This window comes from Ovis aries, chromosome 26 (assembly GCF_016772045.2).
Source record: "Ovis aries strain OAR_USU_Benz2616 breed Rambouillet chromosome 26, ARS-UI_Ramb_v3.0, whole genome shotgun sequence".
Classification (NCBI taxonomy): Eukaryota; Metazoa; Chordata; class Mammalia; order Artiodactyla; family Bovidae; genus Ovis; species Ovis aries.
In genome coordinates this window covers 36,827,040-36,852,948 of record NC_056079.1, presented here as the reverse complement: position 1 = coordinate 36,852,948, position 25,909 = coordinate 36,827,040, and the positions used below count along the sequence as shown (strand labels likewise).

Here is a 25,909-nt window from a genome sequence, read left to right as displayed (position 1 = left end):
CTCTTCGCTCCTGCACGAGAAGCAGCCGAGAGTGTCAGGAGATGAGATGACTCATCTGCTATCAGACTGAGTCCTTTGGGTTTGCCCTTTTGGCTGGCTTCAGCCTCTGATATTGGGAACGACTGTGTTATATTTGTGAAGGTTTTCATTTCATGGAAGACACTTGGACTGCAGTGGACTGGTGATTTAAAGTCCAGTGTGAGCTGCTGGCTGAGAGTTCTTTGTTTTCCATAATCCTTTGACTGGGACAAGAAATCAGAGTGTTTCCATCATGCTGCCCTCCGGGGGTCAGGGAGTCCTTCGCTTTGCGCTGTGTGTCTGGTGGTGTGTATTTGCGCTGTGCTTTAAAGGTAGGTTTTATCTCTGCTTTTTCTCGTATTCCCTTTTTAGCTGCGTGTATATACGCTTCTATTTGTGTGCCACTGAGCAGAGATGGGATACTCTATGGATAAATATGGAGAGTGTTTGTACAGGAGTTACTCCTCAAACAGCTGTTAATTAACCTATTCATTTTTAATTGATTGACTTAACATGCAAAATGAGATTGGAGGGAATGGGGAGGGGAGGACAAGAAAACTTTGCAAAACATATTTTATTTTCCCAATGAAAATACACAACAGTAATAGTGGTACAGTTTCCTGTCTATCTTTGCCATGGATGTATTCAATTTCTTTTTCTGTATTTATATGTTTTTTCAGAACTGTGGTTTATTAGCTGATACTATTCCTCAATCTATGGAACCTTTCGTTTTGTAGGTAATTGCCTTTGTTTGGGGAAATATGTCATATTCCTGTCCCGGGGTATGTCTCAAGAGGAAGGTCATTCATTTTCAAAGTTAGGACTTAGACAGCTGCTCCTCTGTCCATGTCTGCAAAGCCACACCTCCACGTGTGGTTGGCTTTGCGGGGATTTGCTTGTCAAGACTCATGGAGGGTTCATCTGAAATGTCTCAGAAGAAAAGTAAAATCTTAAAGGAGGAAAATAGGGAACAGGAGGATTTTTGTATTACCTGTTTTATGGAGAAATATCTTTATCATTATTAATAAAGATGGCAGGCAATGATGGTTTATGTCTAAAATTGTTCTTTCCTGTCTCAACAGACGGAACAACCTTATGGTTGCCTAGAGGAAGGGGGAGTTAGGGAGTTTGAGATGGACATGTACACACAGCTGTATTTAAAATCGGTAACCAACAAGGATCTGCTGTCTAGCACATGGAGCTCTGCTCAGTGTTATGTGGCAGCCTGACGGGAGAGTTGTTTGGGGGAGAATGGGTACGTGTATATGAATGGCTGAGTCCCTTCGCTGTTCATCTGAAACTATCACAGCATTGTTAATTGGTTATACCCCAACACAAAATAAAAAATTCAAGAAAAAAAATTGTTCTCTCCTGCTGAAATCTCAATGTTTCCATGGTTCCAAATGCATTTGGCAAAGAACAGTTTTTATTTAGCCGTATAACAGCTACCATTCCATTTGCTTTTGCCTAGTAAGTTGTGCAACCCCTTAAATTTTTTTTTTCTTTCAGGGCATAAATCCCTTTGGGAAATTTTAGCCTAATATCTCAGGTATCAAATTTGACTTCTATGAGGAAAAATAGGAAAAGGGTATTAATGAGATGAATTATGTCAAATGAAGGCAAGCAACCTACATTTAATGCATCCTTGGGAAAATACAAAGAAATATGATTACGTTATTGTCTGAAACTGAATGACTGAAAGAGCTATTGCTTAAGAACTTTGGGGGTTCTTTAAAAAACATTTCCAGCAAAATTTCCCTTAGAAACTTTGTGCTCTCACACATCTCCAAGGTAATTGAAGTTGAAAGTTGATTTTTAAAAGGAGGTGGGCTTAAGACCTTAATAAACTTGATAGCTATTTGAGTTTGTTCGATGAAGTTGCCCCAGCTACACACCCTTCTGGTTGTAGAAACAAAGGCCAGTCAGATCAGTCCTTTGTCAAGAAAGAGCAGGACTTTTTTTTTAAAATTTAATTCATGAATTAATTTTCGGCTGTGCTGGGTCCTCACTGCTGTGGGTGGGCTTGCTCTAACTGTGGGGCTTCTCAGTGGCTTCTCCTGGTGTGGAGCACAGACTCTAGGGCTCACAGGCTTCAGGAGTCATGGTGCACAGGCCTAGCTACCTCACGGCATGCGGGATCTTCCCGGACCAGGGATTGAACCCACGTCCATGGGATGGAACCCACGTCCCCTGCATTGGGAGGAAGTCTTACTGTTACGCTGGACCACTAGGGAAGTTCAGGACTGTAGTTACTAGATCAGCGAGCCGGTGAGTTCTGTTCAGTGATGGAGCCGACCACCCACTTGGAAGTGCTCTTCCCAGCATCACTTTGTTCACCCTCTCACCAGTCCTGAGACTCAGGCCCTAATCTTGACATCTCCATGACAAAGGCAAGGAGCCTGGCCAAGAGGGCCAGGTGACCACGTGATGTTGTCCCGGGGGACGTTGATGCCCATGCCTGCCTCCTGGGGAGGGAAGGCCCTGGAACCTCCCTGTGGGCACGCTCTCTGCTTCTCTAACTCCTCCCTCTGTTTGGCCCAAAGGCTGTGCAGGCTGCGCATCGGAGGAGAGGCTCTTTCACAAGCTGTTCGCTCATTATAACCAGTTCATCAGGCCCGTGGAGAACGTTTCCGACCCAATCACCGTGTATTTTGAAGTGGCCATCACACAGCTGGCCAATGTGGTAAGTGCGAGGGGGTCACCATGTACCATGTGGCCTCAAGGGGCTCCAACTCTGAGGGGTCCGAGCAATTGCCACTCACTCACTGCACGGGGGTAAATAAAGGGATTTAAAGGAATTCTCTGGCAGTACTCCATGTTGGACTCCAAGGGCCCAGGTTTGATCTCAGGTCGGGAAACTAAGATCTCACAAGCCATGTGGCTCAGCAAAACAAACAAACAAACAAACAAACAAAAAAAACTTAAAAAAAAAAAAAAGGAACCAACAAGAATCTACGAAGTAACGGCCCTTCAAAGCTGGCCCATTGCAAGGGATCCACTCCCCCGAGGATGCTGTCATTATTTCTGTTTAGTTCAGTTCAGTTACTCAGTCATGTCCAACTCTTTGTAACCCCATGGACAGCAGCAGGCCAGGCCTCCCTGTCCATCACCAACTCCCAGAGTCTACTCAAACTCATGTCCATTGAGTGATGCCATCCAACTATCCCATCCTCTGTCATCCCCTTCTCCTCCCGCTTTTAATCTTTCCCAGCATCAGGGTCTTTTCAAATGAGTCAGTTCTTTGCAACAGGTGGCCAGAGTATTGGAGTTTCAGCTTTAGCATCAGTCCTTCCAATGAATATTCAGGAGTGATTTCTTTTAGGATGGACTGGTTGGATCTTCTTGCAGTCTAAGGGACTCTCAAGAGTCTTCCCCAACACCATAGTTCAAAAGCATCTCAGTTCTTCGGCACTCAGCTTTCTTTATGGTCCAACTCTCACATCCCTACATGACTCCTGGAAAAACCATAGCTTTGACTAGATGGACCTTTGTTGGCAAAGTAATATATTTGTATCTGTTAAGGTAGTGTATCTCTGGGAATGTTCTCAGAATCAGTTTATGAAGCCAAGAGGCGAAGGGGGGCAGTTGAAGGGGGAATACAAAAGGAGTTGACTTCATCGTGCACTTACTATGTTCCAGTGTCTACACTTTGTGGCTGTCCTTTGCATCTTATAGCTGGGGAGAGAGCAGCTCAGGTCAGCCACGTTCCCAGTGACACATGATTACAGATGGCAGCACTGCAGCTCAGTCAAGCCTGTTTAACCCCAACACTCATGCCTGTTTTACTCTACAGATGAATTGCTCTAAGTCTCCTGTGTTACGGAATAAAGAAAAAGTTCACTTTCTTTTATACAGGGTTCCATCAAATCCTGAGAAGCAGATGGCTGTTTGGAGGTCTTCATTTAAATTAATTGGTACCCTGTTCAAGGACAGGGAGGATGAGAGTTCTTTGTTTTGAACAATCTTGGCACCTAGGTGCTGGCAGAGGAGGTGTGGGGCCTGGTGCCCCAGTACCGGGTGGATTCTGGATTCCAAGGCATGGCAGGGGCAGGCTGGCCCGAGGCTATGGACGTGGACCAAATTCTAGGAATAGGCAGGCTCCTGAGGGGCATGCGAAGCATCTGTGAGACGGTGGTGTACAGACAGACGGCACATGGATGGGGGTGGGGAGGCAGCCGCAGACAGAGGAGCCCTCCTTCTGCTCAGCTTTGCTTGGGAGAAACGGTGGTGGCTCCAGGCGTGCCTAGGGGGAAGGCCTCAGATACAGATTTGAAGTCTCGGGCCCACCCACCATGTTTCTCCAGCCCGTGCTTCCCAGGGCTTCTGGCTTCTGACTTCTGGCCCAGGCTGGAAGCGTGTATACGCTGGTAAACACTGATTTTAAGAAAATCAGCCAGGTGTTTTCTCCCACCTAGATGGGACCACTCATTTTTATTTTTTTAAATTAGCATTGAGTCCATTGGTCCCTTTTTTAAAAATAACTTTATGCACTTATTTATTTCAGGCTGTGCTAAATAAACTTATTCACTTAGGCTTCATTGCTGCTCGAGCTTTTCTCTAGCTGCAGCTAGCAGGGGCTACTCTAGTTATGGTGCGAGGGCTTCTCAGGGGGTGGTTTCTCTGTTGCGGAGCACGGGCTCTAGAGTGACTCAGCTTCAGTAGCTGTGGCTCACGGGCTCTGGAGCACAGACTAGGTAGCTGTGGCGCATGGGCTTAGTTGCTCCACAGCTTGTGGGATCTTCCCTGATCAGGGATCAAACCCATGTCTCCCGCACTGGCAAGTGGATTCTTCACCACTGAGCCACCAGGGAAGCCTCTGCTCATTTCTTTAATGTTACAATGTTGTATTAATTTCTGTTGTACAGCAAAGTGATTCAGTTAGATATATATAATATATATACATTTAAAAAAAGAATTCTTTTCCACTATGGTTTATCATAGGATATTGTGCTATACGGCAGAACCTGTTGTTCATTCATTCCATATTGAATAAATTACTTCTGCTGGCCCCAACTTCCCACTTTCTCATTTCTAATGTAAGCATTTAGCTACCAATTTTATTCTCAGAACGGTTTTTATCTGTGTCCCTCATATTCTGATGTCTTATGGTCTTGTTCCCACTCAGTTTTATGTATTTTAAAAGCTTCCCTTTGAGACCTTCTCTTTGACTCATGGCTTATTTAGAAATTTAATTCCTATGGATTTAGAGACTTTCCTGTTGTCTTTTTGTTATTGATTTCTAGTTTGATTTCATTGCGGTAAGAAGCACACTATGATTCCAACTTTGTAAAATTTTTGAGGTCTGTTTGATGGCTCATGATAAGGATATGATCTATCTTGGTTAACAGTCCATTCATGCTTGGAAAAGGGTGTGTTCTGCTGTTTTTGAGTGGTGTGTCTGTATACATCGATTAGATCCTGTTGTTCAGATTTTCCCTATTTTTGCTGATTTCTGTCAAGTAATTCTGTTGGTTTCTGGGAATCTCTAACTGTAACTGGGGATTTATCTATTTCTTCTTGTAGCTCCATCAGTTTCTGTTTCATATAATTCTGTTTTCGGTGCATACAGTTAGGATCATTATGTCTTCCTATGGGATTACATCTTCTGTCATTACTTAATGCCCCTTTGTCTTTAGAAATTTTTTTCCTCTGAGTTACTTTGTCCAATATTACTATCACAGTCCTAATTAGCATTTTGGAGGCCACCTGTTCTCATGCAGAGCACCGGAAGTTCCTGTGGGCCATAGGCATGGTCGCCCCTGAGTCGTGGTGAGGCCTGGGGGTGACTGTGATGCAATAAAGCCCAGGCGTGCAATTACCAACTCCCTTCTAGAAGATTCTAGGCCATCTGCTGCTGTTTGAGCCTCACGCTTGGCCTTGGAGCACCAGAGAACTCTACACAGAGGGTGTTTGCTGCTGCAAGGAATGACCTTGGCCACAAAGTTTACTGACTGAAGGATCTTCAGAGTAGGAGTGTTTCTATGGCCCCCTCTCATGGAGCCAGGACAGAGCCCCTGGCCTGTGTTTTTGGTGGCCTGGCATACCTGAAATGACAGACCGGAAGGCTTGCAAAACGTAGCCCACCTGGCCTTTCTGATCTCAGCCTCTGAACCTGTTGCTGCTGCTCCAGAATCGAGTCCACTTGAAATTGTAATTCCAATCCTTTAATTCAATCAAGGTGTCAACTCATTTATTTTCCCAAGAGAGAGACACAGGGTGATGGTTCCAAGAATGGGGGGTGGCACTGTGGGGTCTCGGGCCTCCTTCGCCTGCACTGTCTGATAGCAGTTCCCATGGCCGTTGGTGTGGTCTGACACTGGATGGAGAATGAGATTTCCCGACCAGGTCCTCATCCATAAATTTGGCTGACATCTCTGGGGATGTCTACCCTCCATGAAACAGGTCCACACCACCTGGAGCTCTGCCAGGCTGTGGAAGTACAGATGGGGAGAAGGGATACTGGATGCTATTGCCAGCTGATTTTAATCCTCTGAACACAGCGTTCTAGCTCACAGTGTGCTCTGGTTCTCTGAACAGTATATTCATGGACAGAGAGGAAGAGTCTTTGGAAGATGTTTATAACTGTTACCTCTGAGAGCCTTCTGGGCTGCAGAGCTAGTCTGCTCCCAAATGATAGCCGATGGATTTATTGACAAGGCCCCTGCTGGAATCTGCAGGTCACAAGGTGACCCTCCTATGAACAGAAGGCACTGTCCTTAGACGTGGGTAACTGTAAAGTCATGGACAAGCGTAGTTCATTTCTTTGCCTGCTCTGACCAATAGAAAGCCATTAAGGAAATTTTGAAAACCCTGGGCCTTACCGTGACTTGACACAAACCTCTTTGGAGGAGGAAGCTGATGAGGTCTCCAGGGAGCGTTTTCTGGGGGCCGTGGAGAACCGCAGAGCAGCTCAGCGAACCCCAGTGGGCTGGGGTGCAACACGGCTGCTGCTCCCTGAGCTGTGAGCTGTTCTCTCTGGAAGGTGCTCATGTGTCTGGGCAGAAACTTTGGTAGGTGCTGGGAACCCACTGATGCACTAGTGACCATAAACAGCCTCCTAGTGTTGCACTGTGAGGCCGCTGAAGGTTCTGGATGTGTCTTCAGTATCTACTCCACTGGGAGGTGGTAGCTACTTAGGAGCACATTACATTTGGGATGTCAGCCTGGAATGCATTTCTTCCAGAGAGCTCCATGACCCTCTGCAGGTCATTTAGGTACTTACTTGAACCATCTCCTCAGAGAAGCCTTCCTGCTCCACCCCGTCTAAAAGGAATGTGTATGCACGTGCGCACACACACACACACACACACACACACCATTCAATCCCTCTTTATTTTTTCCCATTAGACTTATCACTGCCCTATATTATGTGTGTGTGTGTTGCTCAGTCGTGTCTGACTGTCTGTGACCCCATGGACTGTAGCTCCCCAGGCTCCCCTGTCCATGGGGATTCTCCAGACAAGAACACTGATGGGTTGCCATTCCCTTCTGCAGGGGATCTTTCCAACTCAGGGATTGAACATGGGTCTCCTGCATTGCAGGCGGATTCTTCACCATCTGAGCCACCAGGGAAGCATCTTACATTGTATCATATATCTATTTTTGATTTTCTGTCTCCTCAGCTAATAGCTTAGATACACACGTGTATGTGTTAGTCACGTCCAACTCTTTGCATGGACTGTAGACCACCAGGTCCCTCTGGCCATGGGATTCCCAGGCAAGAATACTGGAGTGGGTTGCCATTCCCTTCTCCATTAGACACACATACGTAGGGGTATTTTCCAATCCTGGTGATTTCTGTAACCCCAGCATTTATAGAGCACATAGTAGGTACTCAATAAATATTTGTTAATGAATGAGTGAAGCAATCAGCAGTGGCTTGGGCGAGAGTGAGAGATGTGTAGTGGGGAGTGGCAGGATCCAGCTGGAAGGCTCCGTGCTGAGCTGAGCTGACACCTTGAGGAGTGGCTGGACTCAGGACTGAGAGCCTAGAGGGTGCTGGGGCAGAGCTGGGGGAGAAGATCACAAAAACAGTGATGCCCCCCACCATCTGCTGGATGTCCCCTCCCTCTTCCCACTCTCCGTTCTCTCCCTTCTTTTCTTTCATGAGATCAGAAGGCTTCATGGGCTGCAGAGGTCAGAAAGCCTTCACAGAAAAAGTGAAGCTTCAATCAGATTTGAAAGACAGTAGTAAAGCCACATTTCCTTTCGAAGTCAACAGGGTGGGGACCAGTGTGGAAATATTGTATTTTTGGTTGGTTTTTATAAGTTGCCTGTTCAGTCTTCTTTGTTTTCCTCCATTAGCACGAACTCAGCTCAGCTCCTTTTAGTTGTGATTTTTGCTCTAAGATTCACTTCTCTTAGCAGGTACATTTGAGGCTAAACAAAGCATTGTTTCCTCTTCCCAGGATGAAGTAAACCAGATCATGGAAACCAACTTGTGGCTACGTCACGTATGTGTCTATGTCATTTACTCTTCTCTGGGAACTATGTCACTGACCAGTTCAATAATGTCCAGGGGATAAAATCCACTAGCACGCCCGCTTTCCATCTCCAGTTTATGACAGAGTATAAAATATTATCTATCTCCAGAGCCCAAAGCTCAATCTGGCAATAGCTGCCTGGCTGCAAGCTTCAGGGGCAGAACCTAGGGATAAAGTTCTCACCGACTCTGTCCTTTGAAGGTTTCTGCTCTTGGGTCTCCGATTTTCGTTTGTATCTTGAGCTCCAGAGCCAGATGCTTACCCACTCTTTGATTCTGCTGTGGCTTAGATTTCCACTATTTGGTTTAATCAGTCATGCCATCTTATTCTTCCTTTTGCTCTTAAACTTTTGTGCAGATTTTGTAATAAACCTATCATCCTAGTATCTTTTATTATTAGAGACGGATTGCTACTAGAGATTGAACATAGTCTATGGAACTTGGACACTGAGTCTATAAACTTGACCAGCTAATCAATAATCAATAGATACATATCTAATATCCAGTGGATAACCTGTTTTTGCCCCAATCAGCTCAACCACCTTGTTCCTCTTGAGTTTAATCCACCAGCTTTTGGTAGAAACCAAAGTAAAGTGAAAGTCGCTCAGTCATGTCCGACTCTTTGCGACCCCATGGACTATACAGTCCATGGAATTCTCCAGGCCAGAATATTGGAGTGGGTAGCCTTTCCCTTCTCCAGGGGATCTTCCCAACTCAGGGATCGAACCCAGGTCTCCCACATTGCAGGCGGATTCTTTACCAGCTGAGCCACCAGGGAAGCCCAAGAATACTGGAGTGGGCAGCCTATCCCTTCTCCCAGTGGATCTTCCCAACTCAGGGATCAAACCAGGGTCTCCTGCACTGTGCATTTCCACATTCCAAGGACTATGTTCAAGCTCTAGTAACAATCCACTTCTAATAGTAAAAGATAGTATGATGATAGGTTTATTGCAAAATCTGCGTGAAAGATTAAGAGCAAAAGGAAGAGTTAGATGGAATGACTGATTAAACCATGTACTCTCCAAATAAAAACCTTTTCAAAAAACTGTTGAGCCAATATAGAATTAACATTAGAAGAAAGTGAACAATTTTTAAAACTGACTCCTATTTCCTTCAGATCTGGAATGATTATAAACTGCGTTGGGACCCCATGGAATATGACGGCATTGAGACTCTCCGTGTTCCCGCCGAGATGATCTGGAAGCCCGACATTGTTCTCTACAACAAGTATGCGCACCCGACAGCCAGTCTTTTTCCAAAGCTGCCTTTGGCGCAGGCGGACCCGAAGCCCAGGGGAGTCACTAACAGTGTCTGATTTACTTTGCAGTGCGGTCGGCAACTTCCAAGTCGAAGGCAAGACAAAAGCTCTTCTTAAATACGATGGCATGATAACCTGGACTCCACCAGCGATTTTTAAGAGTTCCTGTCCTATGGACATCACTTTTTTCCCTTTTGACCATCAAAATTGTTCCCTGAAATTTGGTTCCTGGACTTACGACAAAGCTGAAATTGACCTTCTAATCATTGGCTCTAAAGTGGACATGAATGAGTTTTGGGAGAACAGTGAGTGGGAAATTGTCGACGCTTCTGGCTACAAGCATGACATCAAGTACAACTGTTGTGAAGAGATATACACAGACATTACCTACTCCTTCTATATCAGGAGGCTCCCGATGTTTTACACCATTAATCTGATCATCCCCTGCCTCTTTATTTCATTCCTCACTGTGCTGGTCTTCTATCTCCCTTCTGACTGTGGTGAAAAGGTGACGCTTTGCATTTCAGTGCTGCTTTCTCTGACTGTGTTTTTGCTGGTGATCACAGAAACCATCCCGTCCACGTCTCTCGTGATCCCCCTGGTGGGTGAATACCTGCTGTTCACCATGATCTTCGTCACCCTGTCCATCGTGGTGACGGTGTTTGTGCTGAACATCCACTATCGCACCCCGACCACTCACAACATGCCCACGTGGGTGAAGGCGGTCTTCCTCCGGCTGTTACCCCAGATCCTGATGATGAAGAGGCCTCTGGACAAGACGAAGGAGGCAGGAGCTGATAGAAACCCCAAAGGAGTCTCCAGTAGGCCTGCCAAAGTCAAGTTTGAGCACCACAAAGAGCCCAGACTTCTTAAAGAATGCTGCCACTGTCACAGATCCGGTGGACCTGCCACCAGCAAGAGAAGATCAAGTCATCAGCCTTTACAGTGGACGGCTGAAAATTCGGAGCTCTCGCCTGAAGTCGAAGACGCCATCGATAGTGTTCACTTCATAGCGGAAAACATGAAGAACCAAAATGAAACGAAGGAGGTAAATGCATGAGCCCTCTAGCCTGTCCGCCCGCAGCAGTCCCAGGGGCCCTGCGCAGAACCCTAGTCAGAGCTCCAGTGTGAGTTCTGTTTGCAAGACAGTCAGAGAGTGGGTGCCCTGAGATCCAGCTCTGTGAGGCTGCAGTTATGGGTGAACTGCCCTGGTGAAGGGATGGAGTAAGGGGAAGCCTCAGAGCAAATCTTCACCTCCAGAAATGTCAACTCAAGTGCAATCTGCTTAAAATAAACACTCAGGGCAGTCTTGGTTTAGTTAGACTGAGAGCCCCTGCTTAAGGAAGGCTGGGAGAAGGAAGAGCCAGCCTAGGGACAGGACGGAATGCTGCAGCTCCAATCACACGGGGATGCAGGTGCTGGCTGAATGAGCTTCAGGGATATTTTTAGCATCAACTCAGTTGGCTCCTGCTGCCCAGGGCCTAACTATAGCAGGACAGGCCTCCCCATCCTCCAGAGAGAGAGAGCTCAAGAAATGTATGCCAACTTTCCATCCCATCATGATGACTAGCTAGGCGCCTCTCATGCCAGGGGTCTGGGTCTGACCTGATGGCAGCTGCCAGCATCCATATCTCCTAACGAAAGGACATGGCAGACCTGAAGTCTGCCCATTGGTGCTAGGGAGGACAGTGAGTGCGTGTCACACAGGTGGAGGGGGGTTTGTATCAGCAGCAGGTGAGCCTGGGACTCCCTTCTGTGAGGACACCTTCGTCAAACCTAGGGGACAGTTGCTCGGACTTCAGCACCACCCGGTAGGGCTCTTAGAGGTTGGGAACAGGAAGGGCAGGAGAAGTGTAAGGAACTCTCCACACTAGAGTGATGCCAGGGTCTAGAGGGCTGCTGGCTCTTGATGGGGGACCATCATCCTGCAGGGCTTATCCCCCACCCTCTGCTGCCTCAAACCCAGTTCCTGGACTTGCCGCAGGGTCAGGAGGTTCCACGGTGCTCATGACAAGAGTGGGTGAAAAATGTCCCACTCTATCAGTTAACAATGGATGCTGCAGCCGTCAAGCCTTCAGTCACTGCCGTCAACCCCAGCTGTGCACCCTGAGGGGCCTCAGGATGGAGAAAGTGGGATACTGGCCCTAGACAGTTAAGGTGCACATCCAAGGAATGATTTCCGTAGGCCCAGACTCTTGCCTCTTCCCACCTATAGAAAAGCAGTAAATTCATTAACTTGAGATGCCTGATTTTCCGTAATTAACAGTAATCTTTTAAAAAACTTAAAAAACAATTGAAGGATAGCTGATTTACAATGTTGTGCCAGTTTCTGCTGTACAGCAAAGTGACTCAGTTAAACATATATATATACATTCTTTTTAAGTAGTCTTTTCCATTATGGTTTATCCCAAGAGATTGGGTAGGGAGGAGCCAGGATATATAGGAGGTTTTGCAACAAAAACCAGGCAGCTGAAACAGCAAAGGATGACCGTGGCAGTTAAATGCAACAGAACGTTCTGCAACATTGTCTGATATTCTGACTACCTGGTCTTTGTTGCAAACGTGAACACGAATGTGAGGTCGCTCAGTCGTGTCCGACTCTTTGCGACCCCATGGACTGTAGCCTACCAGGCTCCTCGGTCCATGGGATTTTCCAGGCAATAGTACTGGAGTGGATTGCCTTTTCCTTCTCCAAGGAATCTTCCCAACCCAGGGAACGAACCCGAGTCTCCCACATCATAGACAGACGCTTTACCGTCTGCGATCTCAGCCAAAAGGCCAATCTCCTTATTATCCTGGCTCCTCCCTTACCTCTTCAGGGCAGTCCCTCAGAGCGATCTCAGAGGCTGCCTCCCAGGCTTGAAGTCCTCAGAAAATCCACCGAATAAAACATAACTCTCGAGGGGAGGGGAGGGAGGCTCAAGAGGGAGAGCCTTACGTTTATATAATTATGACTGATTCGAGTTGCTGGACGCCAGAAACCAACACAGTATTGTAAAGCAATTTTCCTCCAATTAAAAATAAATTAATTCTCAACTTTTAGGTTGTGCTTTTTTCTCAGTTGATGCAAGAATGGAGCAATCTGAGCAGCTCTTTCATTGCTGCTACTTGCAGCCAGGCTGGAGAAGGGAATGGCAACCCACTCCAGTGTTCTCGCCTGGAAAATCCCACAGACAGAGGAGGCTGGCGGCTACAGTCCACGGGGTCGCAAAGAGTCAGACTTGACTGAGCGACCTACACACACACACACACACACACACACACACACACACTTGCAGTCAGGAGAAGCCCTGTGTGCCCTGCAGGAGCCTGCTGACTGCAGCCTTCTGCCCCAGGACTGATGGCGCGCACGCACTCTCCATCTGCAGGCAAAAGGTTGTTCTCTGTGTACACTACAGAGGAGACACGGGTTAACCAGAATCGTAGGGATACTTGCTTTAAAAATTGTGAGTGAATCTTCTGTGCAAAGGAGGCAGCTTTTATTTGAAATAGAGCTTATCTCCCATGGTTTTCAGTTTTTACAGATGCTTGACGTTTTGCCTTTCAGGTAGAGGACGACTGGAAGTATGCTGCCATGGTGGTGGACAGGGTGTTCCTGTGGGTGTTTATAATCGTCTGTGTGTTTGGAACTGCAGGGCTGTTTCTCCAGCCGCTCCTGGGGAACACAGGGCATTCATAAGGATGGATTTTCCTTTCATCTTCAGAAATGTACAGACACTGTGTTTATTCCCCCATCACCAGGAAATGGAAAGAAAACTTCCCACCAGGTCCCCATCTAGATAGAAAAAGAGGGCCTTACTGCCAATGGCAAGCCTGGATGGCCCTCCCTTGGGGGTGCAGAGGGGTGCTTTAAGACCCCAGGGTCTGGGACCTGATACCGGAGCCCAGAGCTGGCAGCCCCCACAGGCTTCTGTCTGTACACATTTGGCTCCAGGGACATGATTGACCCACAGTCCAGCAGTCCAGTGAGACATGGAATCAATGTTGAGCCACGCTAAGAGGTGTTCTTCTGCTTCTCCGGTTTATATACTTCTCAGTATAACGACACCTGCCAGACATGCAGCTTTGGATCTTGGACTTGCTGACGCTGGCAGCACCCGTGACCTTGTGTGCGCTTGCTTTCTCGTGCTTATCTCTGGGACGTGGAGCCCAGGCTGCGGCATCATTTGACACAGTAATTGGTGAAAAGGAACAGCAGGGAGTCGGTCTACCCTTTGAAAGAAATCTTATTGAAGTATAGTTGATTTTTAATGTCGTGTGAGTTTCTGCTACACAGCAGAGTGACTCGGCTACACACAGACACAGACACAGACACACACACAGACACACACACATCTGTTCTTTTGCAGATTCTTTTCCATTATGGTTTATTGTCGGATATGAATATAGCTCCCTGCAATGCACAGTAGGACCTTGTTTACCCATCCTATATACACTCCATTTGCTAATCCCAACTCCAGGTTCTTCCCTCCGCCCCCCCCCACCCCCCCCCGCCACCGTTCCCCTGTATGTAATTCGATTCATCTGGCAAGAGACTTCAGCGGTGACCAGCACTGTGGGAGGCATGCCGTGGACTCAGAAATAGGCTCTGTCCACACACTTAGAGCTTTTTAGGAAAAGTCGTAAACACGGAGGTCTCCAGGGTCAGGGGTCACGCGGGGAATGTGACCAGAGCAGTGCAAAGCATGGTGAGCTCTGGCTGGCGGACCTGGAGCCACCTTTGCTGTGGGTCCAAACGGTATCTCTCCTCCTTAGCCGTTTCCACTTGCTCTGCGTAGCTGAGACTGAAAACAAACGTGTTTCTTCTCGAAGGAATGGTGATCTTGTATCTTGCGGAGTATTTCCTTTCTGTGAGAGGGAGAACCTTGGATATTCTGTTTTATTCTACTCTCACTTATTATTTTATGTTTTGTATACACTAATCATAACAATTTTAAAGATGCATTTTAAAGTAGAAAAAAAAAAACTACCCTGACTTAGGAACTAATTTCATTTTGCCTTTTCCATTGGAGTCCCTGTCTAAAGGCACACGTAATTGGACACCTCAGATTTACCTTTTGGTTTTATATTTTGCTATTTTCTCAACATCATGTCAGCAGCCTTTCTCCATGATGGTGTGCAGTCTTGAAGTACAATTTTTGTGACTGCATAACCTCTGTTGTGTTGATACACTACAGCTTCTATTCCTGATATCCACCAGGATTCTTGACCTTCTCTTAATCAATGGAAATTGATGGGAGGCCGGATGAGAAATTCGGGCAAGACTTTATTGAGGTTTCTGTGGCTGAGGAGGGAGCGCAAACCAGCATCAGGCACCCTTGCTCGCTCCTGGAGGCAAGCAGGGCAGCCGCGGGGGTCCAGGGCTGCTCCTGGAGGGGTGACTTCAGTGGTCTGCCCACCTCTTTGGCGGTGCTGAGTGCGGGGGCAGAGTACCCTGCTTTTGCTTCCGACTCTTCAGAAGTGTCAGTTGAGTTTCTGGTCTGTGTATCCTGTCCAGAATTGACTCCAACTGCTCACGCACGCAGCTGGTTTTAGTCCCTTGTGTTTTGTTGCTGGAGGAGACGTTTGTCCAGGTGCCAGCCCTACAGCAAAGGGTCCCGGGTCCCAGCCTGACTCATTACCTCGTGCCAGTTCTTCTGTGTCCATCTCATCCTGGGGCTTAAGGCCTGCTCTGGAGCCCAAGGCACAGGTTACTCTGTTTGAAAGTCTTTTAACTCATCATGTCATGTGAGCAGAGCGCCTCTGTTTCACCTGTCTTCACAGAAAGAGTTACTTGTTTCTTGATACCTTTTTTTAAACGATTAAGCCAAATCACTATTTCCTGTCATGGTTTAAAAGTTTTAATAGTGGTGAATACACATAACAAAGGGCACCTTCTAAACCATTCTCAAGTGTACAGTTCAGTGGAATTAACTAACATTAATTAACATTAATTAATTAATTAACATTCCCACTGATGTGCACCATCCATCCATCCCCAAAACACTTCATCTTGCAAAACTAAACTCTTGCAAACTCTTGCAAAACTGCACCCATGAAGCAATACATTTCGAATTATTTTTGAGGTGCCACCATGCTCTTTTCCATACCAGCTGCACCATTTTACATTCTACCCACCAGTGCACAGGGGCTCTATTTTCTCTACACCTTTATCAACATGTGTTATTATTTTTTTAATAATAGCTTTTCTTTAATAACAGCCATCTAATGGGTATAAGGTAGTGTCTTGTGCTTTTGATTTGCTTTTCCCTGATGATTTGTGATGGTAAGCATCGTTTTATATACTCACTGGCCATTTGTCTAACTTGTCTGGAGAAATGTGTATTTAAGTCCTTTGTCCCTTTTAAGATCGGATTAGTTGCCCTTTTGTGGTTGTTGAGTTGTAGGACTTTTTAAAATATATACTATATATTAACTCCTTGTCATATATAAAAATAAGACTTTAAGAACTGCATAACAGGAAGATGGGGGTGTTCTGTGATCCTTGGGGGGGGCACTGGGGGGATCTTGTAACAAGCAAACAAACTAGCAGCATACATTTAAAAATATGACATAAGCACTTGAACAAAAGAAGGACCACAGCATGGAGGTGTCTTTGTGTATCTGACAGAAAGAATCAATGCCTTAGTGGCACGGAGCTCATGGATTATTTAGTGTGACTCTCTTTAGCTCAAAAGGCAAAGTGGCTTGCCTGTGATCACGTAGCTAACAAATTCAGCTCTCGAACTCACACCTCCCGACGCTTAAAACGTCTCCCTGCCCCTGGATAGTTCAGTCTCTTTCATGAGACAGAATCGAAAAAGACAGGAAATCAACTGACTTGTCCTGTCTCCTCCCTTCCCCATCCCCAAGTCCTCCCAAAGGCCAGGGAAAAGCTCTTCCCACTATCAGCGAGTGTTAGTCACTCAGTTGTACCCGACTCTTTGCAACCCCGTGGACTGCAGCCAAACAGGCTCCTCCATCCATGGGATTCTCCAGGCAAGAGTACTGGAGTGGGTTGCCATTTCTTTCTCCAGGGGATCTTTCCCAAGCCAGGGATCGAACACGGCTCTCAGGCACCGCAGGCAGACTCTCTACGCCCTAAGCTGCCAGGGAAGCCCTGTCAGTAATCAGAAAGAAGAAAGCTTTGAATGCAAAGCAGGTAGCAAGAGGAAGCAGCAAATACTCTTAGTTTAGGGAGGTCAGGACTGTTGGGGTCCAAGCTTTCTGTAGCAGGGGCAAGGGACATAGATCACCTGCAGGCAGCATGTTCGTCTTCAGAATGAGATCAGTCAGTGCTGAGCGGAATAGCAGACATTGTTGGGTTTTCAAGTCCCTGGTCCAAGTGAAGCACCCTGAGGGTTTTTTCCCTAACCGCCCCGTATGTTCACGCTTCCCTCTGCTGAGGAATGGAGACAGCGGGCAGAGGAGAGAAGCCTGGACATCAGCAGATGCTGAAGACCGACCACGAGGGGCCCACCCTGCAGGCTCTGCTCGCCGCCACCAGAGGCTGATTTGCCCCGGCTGGGCCCCACATCCTTCTCATCACGCTAAATGTGGTCTGGGAAGCTTGATCTTCTGGTTTTTCAAGATAAACCAAAAATCCAGCTTTTTATATAAAATCTCCTAACTTTAAAATGTAGGCACTAAAGTAAGCAAACATTAAGTTTCTGTGTCAGCCAAACAAAAGCTGCCTTCAGGGCTGTGAGTGGGCAGCGGTTGGCCAAACACACCAGGGCTTGATCCCTGCTGTCGGGGGCGGTCAGGCAGGAAGGACAGAGTCCAGGGCAGGGAAGGGCCCAGGGGGGAGCAAGAGGTGAACTCGGGGACCTCGATGTACCACCCAGCGGCCTAGAGAGTGTCTGCGTAGGCTGTCCCCTGGTCCGACGTCCGGAGGCCTGCAGGGTGCCTGTTGGGTGCGGCAGGGAGGCAGGGAGATGAGGAAGGGGCATCTCCCCTTGCCCAGCCTGCTTTTGACTTAGAAACTATGATCTGAACCCTTTGGTGCTGCTAGAACTGCTACTGCACCCCTTACACACACACACCCCACACACACACTCCACATTCACCACACATACCCTAGTCACCACATCACACCCCCACCCCCACCACACCCACTGCACACCATGTGCATCACACACACCACTCACCACCCCCACCACACGTGACCTGCGCCGCTCACCACCCCCACCATACTCCGCACACACCACCCACTTCCCATACTCCATAACCACCGCACCTTTGCTCACAGGGCTGTTTAGAGGTGGCCCAAGTCAGTTTTCACAATGCGTCCCCTTCCCACTGACTTCCCTGTGGGACTCCTAATTCTTCTGGCCCGAGCCTTCAGGGGCACATCTAATTCCAGGTTACTCTGCCCAGAGGTGTGACGACGCACACCAGTGGATGCTTTTGGTTTACCTAATATTAAGATTGTCCGTGAAACAAAGAAATAATGTTACTTTTATTTTCACTACTATTTTATTGACATATTAAATAGAAAGTCTTATTGAAAAGAAGGAAGGTATGTCAGGTTAAATATAAGTGGTAATCACCATGGCTATTAGTTAAACAAGTTCATTTTGATACATAATAGTAGGTGCTTCCAAGAAAAAATGATTACACTAGAAAAACCCACCTACCTCAGCATAAATATATTACTCTTTGAAAATTATAGTGTTCTAATGTAGCTGGTTAGAGACCATTTTTAAAGGGACCAAAGTTACAGGTAAGGGTCTTTGTAACTTAGCTGGGTGTTATGGCCACAGGCTATCCTAAAATTACCAGTAGATTAAAGTGGGCAGATCACCTTAATCCAGGCATTAGTTTTAACATGAATGATAAGACAGCTGGATAGCTGCTAAGTCGCTTCAGTCGTGTCCAACTCTGTGTGACTCCGTAGATGGCAGCCCACCAGGGTTACCCCCGTCCCTAGGATTCTCCAGGCAAGAACACTGGAGTGGGTTGCCACCTCCTCCAATGCATGAAAGTGAAAAGTGAAAGTGAAGTCGCTCAGTTGTGCCCGACTCTTAGTGACCCCATAGACTGCAGCCTACCAGGCTCCTCCGTCCATGGGATTCTCCCGGAGTACTGGAGTGGGGTGCCATCTCCCCTTATATGGTAAATAGGAACTATACACCATCATCTGTGATGTATTCTGCCAACAACATTGAGCTAGATTATAGTAGTAACTTCCAATTTACAGGAAATACAGGACACAGAGGGAAAAGCTAACTGATACCAGAAGCAAGTAACCAGACAAATCCTAAAAATGAGACATTCTTGGGGGAAACTGATCTCCTCCTTTCAAGAAGTGAGTGACAAGAAAGAAATTAAAAGATTTAAAAGGCATAGCTCTACGGGTTGAATCCTACTTTAGACAAGCTAGTTCTTAATTTAGGCTATTCTTGAGATAGGTAAACTTCGATATGAAATTAATGATTCTTTTAAGTATGATCATAGCATTTTAGAACTTTTTTAATGTAAGAAAAGATTTCTTTAAGATGCATGCTGAAAATTACATGTGCACACACAGCTGGAAATATTGGGAGGGGCTGAGCAAGAATACAAGTTTGTCCTCATTTTAGACAAATAACCAATCCAAACTTTGTGGTTTGAGTTAATCAATCAACAAATATTAATTAAGCCATGATCACATACTCAACTCTATTAGAAGCCACTGGGGATGGAATAGAGGCTATGCTATGGTTTAGCTGAGGAAATAAAACTCACAGAATAAAGCAATAGAGAACAATTATGTTCTAAGCTGTATATCAGAGGCTGAAAACTCCATAGACTCTCAGAGTCAGGAGCTGGGGGAGGGAGGGCTGTGTGTTCTGTGATGACGTCACGAGGAGGGGGTGTGAGCAGAGAGCTGAAGGATGAGAGTAACTGAGGGCTGTCTGTGCACTCACCTGTGTGTGCCCACGTGTGCCCTGCATGCTCACACACATGAACGTGTGAGATAGAAAGCTCTACAGGTCTTCAAACGTCCACTTGCTGGAATTAGCTGGGAGGTTTTGTTCATTTTGTCTTGCTACACATTCGGAAGTAAAATTTCTCTGCTTTACAGTCACCTTCTGCAGCGACTTCCTTAGGATTATCGTGCCATATAAATGTTTATCCTTCCCCACATTTGAGGCCATCGTCGCCTCCCAGTTTAGCTGTGATGAGCCTTAAGCTTCACGCACACATAGCAATGCTTGACCTTTGCCGTGTTTGTGTATGGCCAGAAAGAGGCTTGCTGTGAAAAGTGTTCTGTGTGACATTTTTCATAATTTAAAACTGAATTCAAATCTAAATGCATCTTCCCAAGATGAGTACTGCTATTTACCCAGCACACTAAATGAACTAAATCAAGTTAAATAATGAATTCAGTCAATAGTGTTCTCAATAAAATGAAGAATAGTGACTTGCCCTTTGAGTCCACCATCCCATTAGGGACTGAGGCTGGGAATTCTTGATATTCATCACAATGTATTCCTGCAAATCCCGTCCTAAAGCAGTGACAGAGCCGATTACATTTTCCCAAAGGAACAAAATTGCAACGAGAATTTGTGTGGTTTAAAAATTGTTAAAGGTCCAGTATTTAATCTCTAAAGTATAGAATTTGGGAGCAGAAGAGGTCTTCAAAGGTCATGAGTCATAACTCTTGCTATTAACCTGGAAACTAAACTCCAGAGAGGGCAAGTGTCTCACCTAAGGCTGGTCAAGAACCCAAGGTTTCTAGTGACCTAGTTTCTACTTTGTCATGTTGCCTCCCTTTAAAAATCCAGCAAAATGTGCAGAAAGGTGATAAATGTGTGGGTCATACCAGGAGCCCCAGTGTTCCCTGATGTGTGCAGGAAGCACATAAAAATACAATTTTGTGGAATAAAATTTTATACCTATTGAAAACAAATGCATGATCACATTGAATATTATTTAAACACCCAAAATACATAATTGTGATTTGTTTTGAAGTTTAAAATTGCTTTTGAAAGTGATTCAAGTGGAATAAATCTAAAAACACAGTCCAGGCTATTTGAAAAACTTCTGTCATTTCTGTTCACTATGGTTCTCTGCTCAGAACAGAGCAGATCTGGGCACTCGGCAGGAAAGGAAACTGTACAATACAGGAGGGCAATGAAAGGACCCGTTTTCCGGAGGCGGGATCAAGGGCACAGGGAAGGAGAGACTGGATGTGAAGGAGAAGGGCTAGTTGGCGTGGACAGGATGGTGAGTGCCTCGAGGCAGGAACAGCAGTTTGGAGACTTCAGCAAAGATCCAGAAGGCTGACAGAGCCAGTCTGCAGAGCCCCAAGCGCATGCACGCGGTCCCCCTGCCACGTCTGAACACTGACGGGTCATTAACGTCAAGACACGCCTTACTTCTTGCTGGGAAATTCGCGATTCTATTCCCAACGGAGCCATCTTTCTAGTCTACGTTCTCGTCCACCACCCACCAGGCAGCAGAGTCGAGGTCATTCAGTCCTTCAAATAGACCCCACTCTTCTCATGGTGTGATACCACTTTGGGTGACTTTTCAGTGTCCAGTTGCCATGGACAATTGGACCCATCTATAGGGATTTGGATTTAGACAAGAGTTCTAGGATAAAAGGCTGGCCGATGTGCTTCTTTCCTTTTCTTCTTCTTTTCTGTCCTCCGTTTCCCACTGATATCTTGGAAGACGTGTAAAATGAACAACGAATGCATAGGAGCACTGAAAAGACGGCTGAGGTGCTTTCATAGACTGGATTGGCGGGGATGGCCGGAAGGCACAGGACAGACGAGACCGGATTTAAGGTCAAACCTAACAGAGCAATGGAAGTTGTGGTTCCGTGCAGGAGAATTGTGGCCACCAAAGAAATTACATTTTTTTCCAGCAAACCCCCACAGTGCTCCTAAGAGTCTGTGTGAGGGAGATGAGTGGAGGCCGGAGGAGCTGCTGCTGTGGTCGTCCACTCTCCCAGTGGCTTCCGTAGCCTGTCCTTACGCGTGTGGTCATTTTGACACATGGAAAACTAGAGTGTGCACCGGATCAGAGAACTAGGGCAGTGCCCGCCATCACTCCAGCCGCCATGAAGGCAGGGGAGTCCCAGGTGAAGAGGACGAGCTGTTCTCACACCTTAGAACATAAGATGGTAAGGAAAAGTGACTGGGGCCAGACTTCCTGTAATGAGAAACTGCTTTTACTATCAGGTGAATAAGCAACTTAAAAAGTCCGAATATTTGAGTCAAATGACCACAAAAAAGCATCAAAAATCAGCAAACTTAACCCCTGAAGAAAAACTGTTAATGTAAACAATAGAAGCAGACTTTAAAGTAACTATAACTGGTATCCTTAAGACAGTCCAGAGGGTGTGACATCCAAAAGAATTATAGAGTTCTTAGAAAACAAATACATGAGTTATCTACCAACAAGCCAATCCCCTACCTGGGTAGGTGAGCTAAATAGAAGAAGACATCATGACAGTCAAGCAAACGAGTCAGCTGCAGCATCAAGCTGACAATGTGAAGAGTTTAAATTAAAAGTATGAGAAAAGAGTTAATAAGACATCTAGGAATACCAAGATCTTCCTATTAGAAATTTCAGAAAGAAAGGGGAAGGAGAATGGAAGATAGGAAATAATAAAGGAAGGAAGACAGGAATATTTATATGAGTTGAAGAAAAACATTATTCACCGAGTGCCAAGACAAGGAGAGATTCAGAAAGGCTAACACACTCAAAACTTCCTATAAAAATGGCTTGGAGATGGAGTCCTCTGAAATTAAATGCATCTGGAAAACCGGATTAGAAAAGTGAGAAAATTTAAGATTTAAAAAAATGGTGAACCAATAAATGAATAATACAATTAATTGTTTATAATGGGGTTGGGCTTCCCTTGTAGCGCAGTTGGTAAAGAATCTGTCTGCAATGTAGGAGACCTGGGTTCGATCCCTGGGTGGGGAAGATCTCCTGGAGAAGGAAATGGCAACCTACTCCAGTATTCTTGCCTAGAGAATCCCATGGACAGAGGAGCCTGGCAGGCTGCAGTCAATGAGGTTACAAGAGTTGGTTGGACATGACTTAGTGACTAAACCAGCACCAATGGGGTTGTGGATAAAATGTGTTGTCAAGACATTATTCAGAAGAAAGAGACACATACTATAGAAAATGAATAATGAATTTTCTATATTCTGGCTGATTTAGAGGAAACACAAAAGGTGATAAGGAAAGGGGGGAGGTGAAAGTGATTTAGTATCTGGTTTTGTTTAGAGTGTAGTGGACAGGTATTAACATTTTCAACACTGGTTAAAAAAAAGTTCAAATATGTTTATTAATAGATTACTAGGAAAGGGTGCATACCTTTCAATCATTTGAGAAGAAGAAGGAACAGAAATTCAGTCAAGGCTGAAAAGGAGCCAAAAAAAGAATAAGAAAACATCATACAGAAAACACAAACAAAATGGCAAAAATCAGGTTCAACATAGCAGTGGTAAGAATTTGCGTGAAAAGGTTAAATAATTAAATTGGATTTTTTAAGTGTCAGCTGCAAAGAGTTTATAGGAAACATGCCCTGCACAAAATAACCCAGAGAAGGATTTGGATTTTAGAACTGGGAAAGGAGAACAGCTATTTCAAGCTAAAATCCAGGATTTGGCATCTGTGAGAGAAAAATCTGTGAGCCTCTCCCATGAGTCTCAGAGACAGGGTGAGGTGGGGGGGATGCGTGCTCTCAGAGGGCAGGACCAGACAAACGGAATGGGAAGGGTCTTGGTGATGGGTTTTTGGTTTTTGTTTTTTTTTTTTTTGGATTTGACACCAAAGCAAAGGCAGTAAAAACACAATGAATAAGTGGGACTGCACAGCAGAGGGAACCATCAGTATGAAAGGCGACCTGTAGAAGGGGAGAAAATGTTTGCAAAATACACCTTCAGGAAGAGGTTTCTATCCAAAATATGCAAGGACCATCTCAGTGGCAAAAACCCAAACAACCCAGTTTAAAAACGGGTCAAGGATCTGAAGAGATATGTTTCCGAAGACGGCAATCTGATGGCCAGCGGGTGGATGAAAGGTGCTCAGCATCAGGGAAACGCAAATCAAAACCACAGCAAGGGACTTCCCTGCTGGTCGAGTGGTTAAGAATCCACTTTGCAATGCAGGGGAGGCGGGTTTGATCCCTGGTCAGGGAACAAAGGTTCCGCATGCCGCAAGCAACTACTCCTGTGACCACAAATAGAGGGTCCGTGCGCCTCAGTGAAAGACCTCACATGAGCAACGAAGACCCTGCATGCCACAACTAAGACCCAATGCAGCCAAACAAATAACATTAAAAAAAAAAAAAAACCACCTTGAGGGATTACCTCGTGCTTATTAGGTTGTCATAAGGAAGACAAGATGTTGACGGGAATGTGGAGACAGGAGACTCCTTGGGCACGGCTGATGGGAATGCAAATCGGTGCAGCTTCTATGGAAAACAGTATAGAGGTCCCTCAAGAAATGAGGAATTGTACACTCCAGCAAGCCAGCTCCTGGAAACCAAATAATTCTCGAGAAGCGATATCTGTACCCTCATGTTCGTTGCAGCATTATTGACAACACCCAAGACATGGAACAACTTACTTGTCTGTCTGTCCACAGATTAACGGATAAAGCCCACGTGATACATAGGCAATGGAATGCAATTCAGCCATAAAAAGAAGGAAATCCTGTCATTTGCAACAATATAGATGAACCCAGAGGACACGCTGCTTCGAAATAAGGCAAACAGGGAAAGACAATACTGCATGATCTCATTCATATGTGGAATCTAGAAAAACAAAACAAAACTTGAACTCTTGGAAACAGAGAGAAGGGAAGTGGTTGCCAGGGGCTAGGGGGCGGGGAAATGGGGAGAGGTTGGTAAAAGGGTACACACTTTGGGTTACAAGATGAATAAGGTCAGAGGATCTAATATGAAACACGGTGGCCACTGTTGACAACACGGCTTTGTATAACTGAAATTTGCTAAGAGAGTAGCACTGAAGTGTTCTCAGAGGAAGAAGAAGCAGAGAGGGGAGGGAGAGGGGAAAAAACTGGACGAGCAGCCCAGAGGACGCTGCTGAAATGGATTAGATTAGATGAGGGGACATAAAAAAACCATTATCAGTGCACGTTCAGAATTTCCGTTTTCTAGGGAAAGAGAATGGGTATAATGACTGCCCTCCTGGCAGCCGATCACACTGTTTCTACTTCAAGTTATCCTGCTACGGCCTTACAGCAAGTCCCACTCCACAGCAGCCTCTGGCATGACCACCTGAACACCATCGTGAGTCTATGACAGAGCCACGAGGAACCTGGCTTAGAGGTGGACCACATTCGAGCCCCACCATGCAGAACGGATGCCAGGTTTGGGGGGACTTGAGTCACCAGTCTTCCTGCAGTCTTGGTAATGACAGGTGTGCCCTGCCCAGGGTTGCCCTGGTACCAGTGTGATGCCCCAAACGGCTCACCCGCAGGGCAGGCGCATGGCTACAGAAGCAATGGCTACAATGCCAGTGCCAGCTGGCAGCCGGGTAAAACCACCAAGGACACCAGCTGATGCGGGAGTCTTCCCTTTCCTGGAGTTCTTGGTGAAACACAGCAACCGTCCTTGTGTGCTGCAGGCTCGTGATCTCAGGCCCAGGCTCACAATTTCTCCTTGAACGTCTGCAGAAGCCAAAGCCGGGGTCTGAGGAGGGTCTGCTTAATTGATACCCAACTCGCTGTCATGGCAACCGAGGTTCAGCCTCGCTGAGGACGGCACAAGACACTGTCCACCCTCGGGGCCTCCTGATGAGCACATGGGTTTGCATGCTGTATACACATGGGGGCTGGATGTCAGCTCTAAGGTGTGATTCTGCTTTAGGGGCATGTGTTAGATAGCTCTGGATTCCTGCTCCTGATGGTAACTGTGTAGCCACATCTTCAAAGCAGGGGTGAAAATCAGAACCGAGCCGGTGACGGATGTGATCAGAAAGAGCCACAGGAAAATTCGATCGAGAACTTGAGCCGCGAACTTCCAGTCTTGCACCACCTGCCAGAGAGAAAAGGACACCTTCCATTCAGCCTGCTGCGCGGCTGTTCTGAGGGACTTCAAAGGAACCCTATTCGGATCACAGCCCTGCAGTTTTCCAGACGCACCTGACACCTCCCCCGAGACATCAACTTCCTGGGACCTCATGGTTGGTGCCCAA

At 46.2% G+C, this 25,909-nt stretch overlaps 2 protein-coding genes across 3 annotated transcripts in view; one reads left to right on the top strand and one right to left on the bottom strand.

Annotated features, from left to right (window-relative positions):
• CHRNA6 (cholinergic receptor nicotinic alpha 6 subunit) lies at window positions 1-19,809 on the top strand. Its single transcript, XM_004021808.6, has 6 exons — window positions 1-350; window positions 2,562-2,701; window positions 8,427-8,471; window positions 9,618-9,727; window positions 9,828-10,806; window positions 13,306-19,809. The coding sequence occupies exons 1-6, from the start codon at window positions 272-274 to the stop codon at window positions 13,435-13,437; spliced, it is 1,485 nt and encodes a 494-aa protein (XP_004021857.2). The 5' UTR covers window positions 1-271; the 3' UTR covers window positions 13,438-19,809.
• Window positions 18,186-25,909, bottom strand: part of CHRNB3 (cholinergic receptor nicotinic beta 3 subunit) — a 38,392-nt gene continuing 30,668 nt past the window's right edge. For both annotated transcript variants that reach the window (XM_012106019.5, XM_060407063.1), the window contains exon 6: window positions 18,186-25,749. In XM_012106019.5, coding sequence (XP_011961409.1) covers window positions 25,591-25,749 — 159 coding nt within the window. In that variant the 3' untranslated portion in view covers window positions 18,186-25,590. The remainder of the gene's footprint in view (window positions 25,750-25,909) is intronic.